The following is an 11,580-nucleotide window of genomic DNA, read 5'->3' on the forward strand; positions in this document are numbered from 1 at the left end:
GATCAGGGGCTCCTACATTTGCTCTTTATTTTGGCCAGACTTGCATGAAGGTCTCCTAGGAGTTTAGGGTAGGACCATCAACTTAAGGCCAGACCAAGATGGAAGCTGAGATTGGTCAAGAGCCCAATAAAGGTGCTCTTCATTGTTTGTCCAACCACCAGTTAGGGCATGGCAAGTTTCTAGATGTCACATTTGTACAGCACCACAGATTTCATATCAGGCCCTGGTTTTATGGTCTGCATATGGTCCCCAGGTCTTCGTACCTGAACTTACAGCCTCATGTATGGTCAGGAGACCCGCAGTCCGTATACTGTCTATGAATTACCGTACGTCCTTTTGAATCCAACCTAACATATCTCTCATTTTGTGCATTTCTGTTTAGACCTCCCAGGATGGACAGATCAAGCCATGACCACCACAGCCCCCTCTAACTTCCAGATGGGTCATCGCCGAACCCCATCTGAGGCCGAGCGATGGCTGGAGGAGGTAGCAAAAGCCGCCAAAGCCCAACAGCAGCAGCAACAACAGCAGCTACAAGAGCCCATGCCTCAACCCATGGTGGCTGTGCCCATGGCAGTACCACCTGCTGTGCAGGCATATCCCGTCTCGTACGAAGCTACCCCTGCTCCTCTTGGCATGTTTATTGCTCCTCACATGCAGTCAGCTTATGTACCAGTAGGTAGTTATACTTCATCTATGGCAAATAGCATGTCATACCCTGCTCCAAGTGTGCCAGTGGTGGGTATTACTCCATCTCAGATGGTGGCTAATGTTTTCTGCTCGGCCACCCAAGTACCATCATCCAACCTGGCAAGTAAAACCAACCCATTCCCACAGAACATGCTGCACTCTTCAACCACAAGTGTCCCGAATCCTGCCCCATCACAGCCATCCGGACCAAAGTCAAATGGCACTGCCAATGGCACATGGCCCCCAGATCCTAGCCAACTGAGATTGGCCTCCACGGCACAGGAAGTGGACCAGTTTGAAGCTCAGTGGGCAGCGCTTGAATCCAAGTCTCAGCAACGTATGGCCAACCCTTTCTCCAACGAACTTCAGAAAACTTTCCAGATAGAATTGTAGCCAAGATGTCACCCAGTCTATAAAAACTCTGTTCAGGATCTACTGCCGGTACAGGATCGGCCCGTAGGACATGCCAACTCCACCGTTCAGCAAACCTGTGTCTAGAAACACTCCAGATGTCAGTCACTGGGTGGGTGGGTATAACTGGAGATCAAAAAGACGACATCTGCATTAGTGGATGGGATCGATATGGGCTGCCCGATACCCACTGGGGCCGAGGACTGCCAGACTTGATGATCCAATGTGTCAAAATAAATCCTGAAAGATCTTGGTTTATGAGAAATAATGTACGATGGGGACACGTATGTAGGAAGCATGAGCGTTTTAAGAGTCTGTGATTGCGGAAGGGTTAGGTATGTGCAAAGGAGCTATGCGGTAAGTGATAGGGAGGCGCTGGGGTGGGATACACCGGAGGTGCAGGCGAGGGCCCTGTTTCGCTGTCCATGTGGTGCTATTTAGGTTGCTTTATCCAGGGTATCATGTTTTCTTATTTATTTGTATATATTGTCTGTCTCTTCTAAGTTATTCATATATTTGTGAATGCTGCCTCCTGCACGAAAAGATTGGCAGAGCTGTGACAAAAATGGAAGCTCGGCCATAGACGCAAACATAGAAGGGGGTTATTCCATCCATGGCAAATACAGAGATGTTGCCTGAAAGTGGGGAATCAGAACAGGGAATTTTTATCCCCCAATGGGGCACTTTTATGTGGATGCGACAGGTCGAATGTCCAAATTGCTGCTCCATCCATGGGTATGCCGGAAACGGCGAGTGCAGCACTCGGCAGCCCTATAGGGAGTGAATGGAGCACGGTCACGAATGCGCAAATGGGATAAAAAGTTCCTCATTCTGCCTATCGGTACCGGTCCCAATGGTCTGTCCCCGGCCGACCAGCAAGCGGTCCACTCCTTGCAATTATCCCAAGAAAATCAGGACTGTTGGCGAAAACAGAGATCTTGCCAGGATCAATACACAAAAACGTCCATAGCGCCAACATAAATGGCGCAAGTTTGTTAATTCATCTATGTAATTAGATTGCGCCCTTTACTTGTTGCTTCGGACTTCTTGACTTGTGTGATTGGCAACCCCTCCCCAGACCTGCAAAGTATCTCAATTATCTGAAACTTTTCTCTCTGCGTCTATGGCCGGTTTTATACCGGTGTCCCCGGCACATAGTGGAGGCGGATGTGATTAGTGACCTCCATATTGGTTCTTCTGACCACTCCACGGCCTCTGCTTTGCACCGGGGAGGGCAGCTTCACTGTTTCATCTCGTTTCTTTGTGCCAAATTGTAATCCACTCCAGGTTTCTTCTGTCATACGTGACCAAACCATCGATCACGGTGAAGACGGCTACATTTCACATGTAGAACCATATACGTTTTATGTTGTCGTGTTTTTTTTTTCTTTTTATAGTTTTTGTTTTTATTTTTTACATATTTTTTTATCAATGTAACTTAAATGCCAAATGTATCTCATATTTAATATATATTTTCTTAGTTCTGTTGCATCTGTTAAAGTTATCTTTCCGATATATAAAGTGACCAAATACCCTGGAGAAGTCGCTTTACGGTACATTACTTATTATATTAAGTACAGTGATATATATATATATATATATATATATATATATATATATATATATATATAATTATTCAAGACTCTGAAGAAGTGGTCAATGGTGGAGAAACTTTTCCAAACCATACATTTTAAAGGTCTAAAGGGGGTTGTACATAATTGGAAAAACATGGCTGATTTTCTCCGGGAACTAAGCCACACCTGTCTATGGGTTATCCATGATATTGTAATGACGTTCCATTAAAGTCGATGGGGGCTGAGCTGCAGTACCACACACAACCTGTAGAGAAGTGAGGCGCTGTTTTTTGGAGGAAATCTAAATTTTGGTCAGTCTTCTTAAAAGAAATCTCAAATGAAGCACAGGAGCCCTGGGTACCCTATACTACATGTCACGTAGCATCAGACCTACCCAACCACCAGACGCAGATCTCTTACCATCATCTCGTAGCAAAGCTTTATCTATTAGACACAGGGACAGCAGTCATTAGCTTCGTCTATCCGTGTCTTAAAGAGATTGGTCATAGACACTATAACAAAAAAAAAAATGTTCAGTGGACCGTCCCCTTAACTGTTTTGCCAATGAGGGGATCACAACTAGTTTGTTCATCTTTCCCAAGTTTTCCTACAGGCTCCATGTTCTTCTAAATGTTTACACGGGAGATCTGATGTTGGAGGAGAGTCGGGGGCCCCTCATACACGCTGGGTGGTTGGCCGGTTCTGCACATTTGGCTGACATTAATCAGCTATGGTGTTAGTAAATGTCCTAAACTGTATGGGGAACATATTCTGCCCAATTGTTGGAAGTCCGAGACTATGAACTATGAATGTCTTACATGTACAGTCTGTGCCTATGCAGAGGATTTGGAGCTGTGTGTGAGTAAAATACAGCCCGGACCACCACAAAAATATATTAACAGAATGTTGGTTCCAAAGGGGTATTCCCAAATTGGCAACTCGCTGATCACTATAGCCCCCACATGCCCCGTTACGATGGAGTGGTGGCCGCACATGCATTGTCTATGGGACAGCCGAAGATAGCTGAGCCCTGTACTTGGCTAACGGGGCATCTCGGAGCTCCGTTCTCGGGACCAGTGGGAAACTCAGCAGTCATCCCCCACCTCCCCCCAGTGATCCCCAAATTATCACCTATCCCGAGAGTAAATTGGGAATATCCCTCTACGTCCCATGATGAATACTTAAACATTAATTACAGGCTCCGTAAGGGATCACCCCAGGGCCGGATTCACACGTCCAACATTCTTAGTCCGAGTAGAGACCGCGATGTCAGGACTGACCACCAGTCTTCTGACCTGGACTCGACAGCCTCATATATGCCTACGAATTCCTTGTGTTTTGGACAGGAGACCCCCTGCAAATCTGGACATCAAGGTCCGTTCTCAGACCTTGGACGTTGGATGTGTGAAACTGGCTTTCATGTCTTACTATCAGGAAAAACAGTGATTAGAAAGCTTAAAGGGAGTGTTTCTGCCCAAATTGAGAGTATAAACTAAGCACACAGCCATGTGGGAGATGAAGCCCCTTATAAAGGTCACACATTTGTTGTTCTAATCGGTGCCTCTGTTCTGAATGTTAATCAAGCATTCTATTTAGGGTGCACCCTGGGTGTAGCTAAGAGGTTCAGTATATCTCTCCACCCACTTGATTTGCATGTCCCCGCCTCCCTCACTGGCAAGCCAATGAGGCTCATCACCAGTGAGGGAGGCGGAGACATGCAAAACCAGTGGGCAGCGCACTGAGCCCTTTGGCCACACCCAGGGTGCACTGAGCTCCATAATTGTCATGTTTAATTAAACTTCAGTTTCTGCAGAACGGGGGGGGGGGGGCAGCAATTAATCACTATTAATGCTATCTATATAGTGACTGTATCCCTATAAAACTATGTACTTAGATTTTACTGTCAGTTTGGGCTGATGGACTCCCTTTAAGAACTACAGATAAAAAGTAGTTCTTTAAGAAGAGTCTAGAGGAGGGGGTTGAAGTAATAGCGAGGGTCCTTCATAAGTTTTTGGCACCTAACAAGTTTGTTCATGAAGAAAAGCCAATTTTTAAAGATGACCTCATGTATGTAAAGCCCCCCATCGATCGCCATCCCCGATAGTGAAACATTAGTATTGTTAGACCGCCATCTGCTGGGCACAGAGAGAATTTGCAGTCAATGTCTGTATGTATATATTATCTGCTGTATATGTGTCTGGCGGAGATCAATAATTGGTCCTTTTCCTGCTATTCCCCGAGGACAGAGTTTACAATTATATCTACTGTTCTGTAAGCTTGAGGGGGTAAAAATAGAAAAGAGATATATTATATTATATATATATATATATATATATATATATATATATATATATATATATATATATATATATATATATATATATATATATAGAAAAAAAATCAATTTTATTTTATCTTCAGCACCAGGGAAATTGTGACCCATCCCCCATCCCCAAAACAGACTAACCGCCATATATATATCTATAGACTATAACCGTATATAATGTGTATATAAACATCTCTGTACATATTCAGGAGAATTGACTCAGGTGTCTGTTTAAAGTGTACATTTACCTTCATGATAGATTATTATACGCGGATCGTGTGTGTACAAGTGTATAAAATCCTCATTTACATTATATACCAGGCGCCTAAGTATAAGAGTGTATTTACCGTACATGCTGGATGTATTCAGGTATCACAAATGGAGTCACCGCATAGTTACCAATATTTCTGGGGATGTATAAAGGGGGTTGTCCCCGTTTAGAAAAAAAAATGTCCTATAAGTTCCATTAGTAATAAAAAAAAAATTGTGTGCTTTATTCACCCTTCTCAGGTCCAGTTCTGAGTTTCTACCTCTCGTCCCGGTGGCTGTTATGGTCGACAGCTCTGCAGCCAATCGGTGAGCTCAGAGGCTACATCGACAGTCTGTGATCTCATTGATTGGCTGCAGTGCTAATGACGTGATGTCAGCGCTGCAGACAATACCAGGCACCAGGAGCAGCGGTAAAGACTCTGAGCCGGACCAGGTAAGGATGAGTAAAGCGCATTTTTTTTTAAATTCCTTTATTGTTTTTATTACTAACTGAGAAAATAGGAAAAACTTTTTTTTTTAATGGGGAAACTCTTTTAAGCCCTGTCCATGCCTTCCCACAAAATGCCCACTTTTGGCACAGGACTCCTGGGAAATCCAGGACAGGTGGCAACTATGCCTCAGTCTGGCAAATGGCTAAAACAATTTTATCTATATTTTCAGACAACCATTTTAAAGAGGAGGACAATATTGATATCCAATTCTTAGGATAGGTCATTGTCAGATACGTGAAGCCCCCACTGATTAGAGTTGAGCAGGAACCTGGTCCAGTGGCCTTATTGGTGGTCCAATGGCCTCCTTGGTGGTCCGCACCCTCTGCACCTGAGCTCTGCAGACCTCCTCCTTCCTACTGGAATCTCTGGCGCATCTTCTAATTAGTGGACTCATTACAGTGTGATGAGTGCATGTCGCCACGCCGGACCTGCTAATCAGAAGAAGCGCTGGGGATGCCGGCAGGTAAAAGAAGGTCTGCAGGGTTCTGAATGGACTATTGATGTGGCCGCTGGACTAGAGTCCTGAAAAAAAAATAAGCTCCACTCCACCACTGATCAGTTGATGTGGCGCTCTGATGTGGCCCTTCCACTATTTGCTTGGCACAGCGCCATGTATTGACTTGTGGCCATACTTGGTATTACAACTTAGCCACTGCAAAAAAAAAATCCACAGCTGTGCTTGTTATATAATGACAAGGCCACAGGGCACTACGGCTATTTTAATCAGTATTGATAATTCGGTCGGGGTGCCCCCCAATATTTTTGATAATGACCAATACTAAGAAAAGCTAATCAATAGTAAAGCCCGTTAGGTGTGCAATATTATTTATAGAAATGGGCCTCAACTCAATTACATCATTAATTATAGCCAAAGTCGTCAACTTGTCTTTCAACTACCGCAAGTGATCAACTATTGTCAAGCACAGTTTTTGCAAAGCAACTCGCAAAAAAGAGCCTCAGCCCGTGAGCGACTACAGAGACCGTCACACAGAAGGATAGGTGGGGTGCATTGATGACGTATGTATCTATAGGGGTTAGGTAGTCGTTACTCCTGGTGGACTGTGGGTGAAATAGGCCATATTATGAGTTGGTGAAAGTCCTGTTACCGATTTGGATATTACTAGCACATGTGGGGCTCTGTCAATTACTGCCATTCAAAGACAAAGTGGGTCGCGGGACGAGGCTCAGAAATAACACTGCCATTTGCAATCTTTCTTACATCATCTTTTATATATATATATATTAAAAAAAATCTTATGGGTTTCTTAAAGAAAACGCAAAAGATTGAAAAAATCTCACTTTTCCCAATCTATTCTATAAGCTGAATAAACCTGAAAAATCACAAATCCTGACTGTCCGGATTTTGTATCTAATCCTGTATTTATATTATAACATTGTGAAAATTGAAAATAAATCCAGCGACCTCCTAAAAGTCAAACTGAGTGATGGAGCCTAATTTACTTGGTGGTGTTGGGGGTGTTTTAATGTGTAAAGCATGGTGGAGGGAGAGGGAAGTATGCAGAGCCAATGGTGGGACGGGATTTTAGATTATCCTCAAACTCCAGTGGACACAACAGCTAAGCTGGAGTCACCGTGTCCTAATGAAATGGGCCTAAAAAGGATGCAACACCGAAGAAAATACTTGGGAGGTAAGCATCACTCAAAAGTTTGGACTTAAAGAGGATCTGTCACTTGCCATAAATGTGTTGTTATATTTACCTGCAGCAAATGCCGCCATTCTCCCGATTCCGGCGTTGTTTTTCTTTCGTTCCTGCGCCTCTCCGTTACTGAGATATCAGCCCTTCTTCCCTGTTTATAACTCTAGTCTTTTAATGAACTGGGCGTGGTTTTCTTGAATACGCCCACAGGGAATAATTGAGGATCACGCCCCGGTAGCTCAAAAGACTAGATTTACATGCAGAGAAGAGGGGGTGATATCTCAGGAATGGAGAGGAGCAGGAAGAAAAGAAAAACAGTGCCTGATTCAGGAGAACAGCGGCATTTACACCAGGTAAAAAAAAAATTACATTTATGGTAAATTATACGTTCCCTTTAAAAGGGCACAACTGGGCATCCTATTGAAAGTGTGCTGCCTACTCATGCTATATCCTTACTATGTCATCCATAGGTCCAAACAGAACATATGGATGAGGGTTATCTTCATATGACAGCCCTATTAATGGCCTGCGAGTGTTGATTTCATAACAAAAAATTTGGCGATAATCATGTCCTAATATACATTCTGTATGAATTCCGCAGAAACGGGATGCTAAAATTTTAAACATTTTTAGAAAAAGTTCAGCTAGGGAAAATTGTCTTCAGCCCAAGAATTGAGCTATACGAGACAGAATGGCTGCAAAGGACTTTGTCTGCAAACCCCATTGTTCCAGCAACCAGTGTCTTTCAGAGGATAGCTATTTTTCTCAACAGCTGGATTAGCATTGTCCTTGTAAGCAATGGGGTAAATGCTGCTATAGTCCGGAATCTGGTGTTGTTTTTCTTTTGTTTCAGCTCCTCCCTGCTTCTGAGACGTGGTCCCGTCTTCCCTGTATATAAATCTAGTATTTTTTTTTTTTTATCAAAGAAGCTGTGATCCTCAAGAAAAGTCAAGGACCATGCTCCTGTTTGATGAAAATACTAGATTTGTAGACAGGGACTAGGGGCGATATCTCAGGAATGAAGAAGAGCTGGAACAAAAGAAAACCGCCAGATTCAGGAGAAAAGCATCATTTATGTAATGTGGTGCAAGGCAGTAGTCGTGGACGAGGTACCAGTCTTTCACTGCCCCCTGCACATGATGAAGATGGGGGCCCTGGTTGGGTGTGTGACCTTTGTCTTCGGGGGCTCTTGCAGGCTGTGTGATGCCGGTGACTTCTGCTGTCCAGGACTATCTGCTGAGCGGTTCAATGAGTGAGACCACCAGTCAGCATTAAACAGTTTTTTACTGAACAGTTATGTACAATAGATAGCGAGGGCATAACTTCAAGAAAGTTTCCTTTACAACATGGAGCATTTTCACACACGGTCTCTCTACCTCTTCCCGGCTTACTTGCTTTTGTCCCCAAGTTCCTCCACCTTCATCACAACCCAGCACAGGACTACAGTCCAGTAAGTGAGAGTCCTGTCCTTAACCAGCAGTTCTACATTGTTTTTCCTGCTTCTACGCTTCCCATCTCGGGACCCTTCTCCAGTGCATCACTCTGTCTTTCTGTCACTTTTCCTTGTCTCTACTCCGGATCTTGCTATCCACTGCCTCGGTCTCAACTCATGTTAGGGACACGCACGTCAAGTGGCTCTGCTGACTTGTCCGACCTTAGGTCTGCTTCCACTGCAGACTAAGCCCTATCTGACTTCCTGTCTGTCCCTTCGCCTTATCCCCTCCCACTCTGGGCTAGTCCCAAACCTTAACTCTCCCTACTGTCGCCCAGAACACACTACTGTGACAACTAAGGCATGTCACAATACACATTACAACAATTTTCAAAAGCTTTTGATACGGTGCCACACAAAAGGTTGATACATAAAATGAGAATAATGGGGATAGGGGAAAATATGTGTAAGTGGGTTGAGAGCTGGCTCAGGGATAGGAAACAAAGGGTGGTTATTAATGGAGCACACTCGGACTGGGTCGCGGTTAGCAGTGGGGTACCACAGGGGTCAGTATTGGGCCCTCTTTTTAACATATTTATTAATGACCTTGTAGGGGGCATTCAGAGTAGAATTTCAATATTTGTAGATGACACTAAACTCTGCAGGGTAATCAATACAGAGGAGGACACTTTTATATTACAGGATGATTTATGTAAACTAGAAGCTTGGGCTGATAAATGGCAAGTCAGCTTTAATGGGGATAAATGTAAGGTCATGCACTTGGGTAGAAGTAATAAGATGTATAATTATGTGCTTAATTCTAAAACTCTGGGCAGAACCGTCAATGAAAAAGACCTGGGTGTATGGGTGGATGACAAACTCATATTCAGTGGCCAGTGTCAGGCAGCTGCTACAAAGGCAAATCAATTAATGGGATGCATTAAAAGAGGCATAGATGCTCATGAGGAGAATATAATTTTACCTCTATACAAGTCACTAGTTCGACCACACTTAGAATACTGTGTACAGTTCTGGTCTCCGGTGTATAAGAAAGACATAGCTGAACTAGAGCGGGTGCAGAGAAGAGCGACCAAGGTTATTAGAGGACTGGGGGGTCTGCAATACCAAGATAGGTTATTACACTTGGGGCTATTTAGTTTGGGAAAACGAAGACTAAGGGGTGATCTTATTTTAATGTAAAAATGTAAGAAGGGAACAGTACAAAGACCTTTCTGATGATCTTTTTAATCATAGACCTGAGACAGGGACAAGGGGGCATCCTCTACGTCTGGAGGAAAGAAGGTTTAAGCATTTTTCCCCAATGTGGAGCTTACTCCTTGCCACATGTTTTTTTTTTTTTTTTTTTTTGCCTTCCTCTGGATCAACATGTTAGGGCATGTTAGGTTAGGCTATGGGTTGAACTAGATGGACTTATAGTCTTCCTTCAACCTTAATAACTATGTAACTATTTAATTTCTTCAAAAGGGGGATATGGGCAGTATGTGCACCTTACATTTGCACCAGATTAAAATATATATTTATGGGTGATCTCTGATGTATTTATGTGCATGTTGCAATTTTAATTCTAACTATAGCTATGAAAATTTGGTATTGAGATTTTTTCGCTAGCCCAAACTAGCCTCATCTCTGACTGTAAAAACTATTTTGCTACTGTCGGTGATGATCCAGAGAGACAAAAATGGACACTTTTTAATGGTTTTCAGTAAAATATTTATTAAAACATTATGATTAAACACTGGATTACTACATCAAAACTCTACTTAAAAAAAAAATAGAAATAAAAGAAAGCAGGAAGGGGGTTAGTTGGTACTTTACAAAACGATAGATTCCACTTCAAATATAAAGTTTTATTTTTTTCTTTTAATAATTAACAATAATAGTAAATACAAAAAAAACATTATACATCTTGTAGTAACTTCTAGATCAATGTTCTTCAATCGGTGGTTCTCCGGCTGTTGCAAAACTCTAAGCATGAAAAGCCGAAGAGCTACAGGTTGTAGATCACTGTTCTAGAGATTCACGGTTATCTTTACATAAATGTGTTGTTATCGATGATGAACACAGATATCACAACAGTCGGCAGGGCAAGAAACTCTCTCACACGCAAGTATCATACTCTAACCTCCCAAAGAAAAAAAAAATCCCTATGTTCTACACACAGCTACATAGACTCCGGTGTCTTCAGAAAAGTAGACTTGGACTAACTTGTGCTTGACCTTGAAACCACCCCTAAACTTCACGGGTACCGCAAATTATTTTCAGCAGAAAGTGACAGCGTTGGGTTATAGAGTTACTAATGTAGAATGATTTGAGGTCATTGAACTTTTCTTTTTAAAGATTACCCAGCTTCACTGGTAGGTGGTAGCTTTTATAGGTCAAGTCAAAGAAAGCTCTGAAGGACTCTCAAAAGATGGCCATGGTTTTGGTGTCGCTGATAATTTATATGGAGTTTCTAAAAACTTCCAAAAGTAGTATCTGGGCTTTTGTGACCCAGTAAAGGCTTTATAAATTTATACAGAGTATATGTCTCTTCATGAGTAGATCACAGGACCATAAAGGTAGAGACATAACCAAAGCTGTGATGAAGGACGCCATGTCACGATGGCCTCTTATGTTTACTTATGGCCAAAGGAGGAGAATCTCCAAAAATATGCTGGCCACTAGGCTTTCGGTTAAGTTATTTATTTATTTTTTTTTTTTTAAAAGG

General features: G+C 42.7%; 1 protein-coding gene across 1 annotated transcript in view; it reads left to right on the plus strand.

Moving 5' to 3' along the window:
- The window catches only part of NUMBL (NUMB like endocytic adaptor protein), a 65,473-nt gene extending 62,834 nt beyond the window's left edge, over positions 1–2,639 (plus strand). The window contains exon 10 of the mRNA XM_069746748.1: positions 383–2,639. Within this exon, the coding sequence (XP_069602849.1) occupies positions 383–1,083 (701 nt within the window). The 3' untranslated portion in view covers positions 1,084–2,639. The remainder of the gene's footprint in view (positions 1–382) is intronic.
- The last annotated feature ends 8,941 nt before the right edge of the window (positions 2,640–11,580 follow it).

This window comes from Ranitomeya imitator, chromosome 2 (genome assembly GCF_032444005.1).
Source record: "Ranitomeya imitator isolate aRanImi1 chromosome 2, aRanImi1.pri, whole genome shotgun sequence".
In the NCBI taxonomy this organism is placed as follows: Eukaryota; Metazoa; Chordata; class Amphibia; order Anura; family Dendrobatidae; genus Ranitomeya; species Ranitomeya imitator.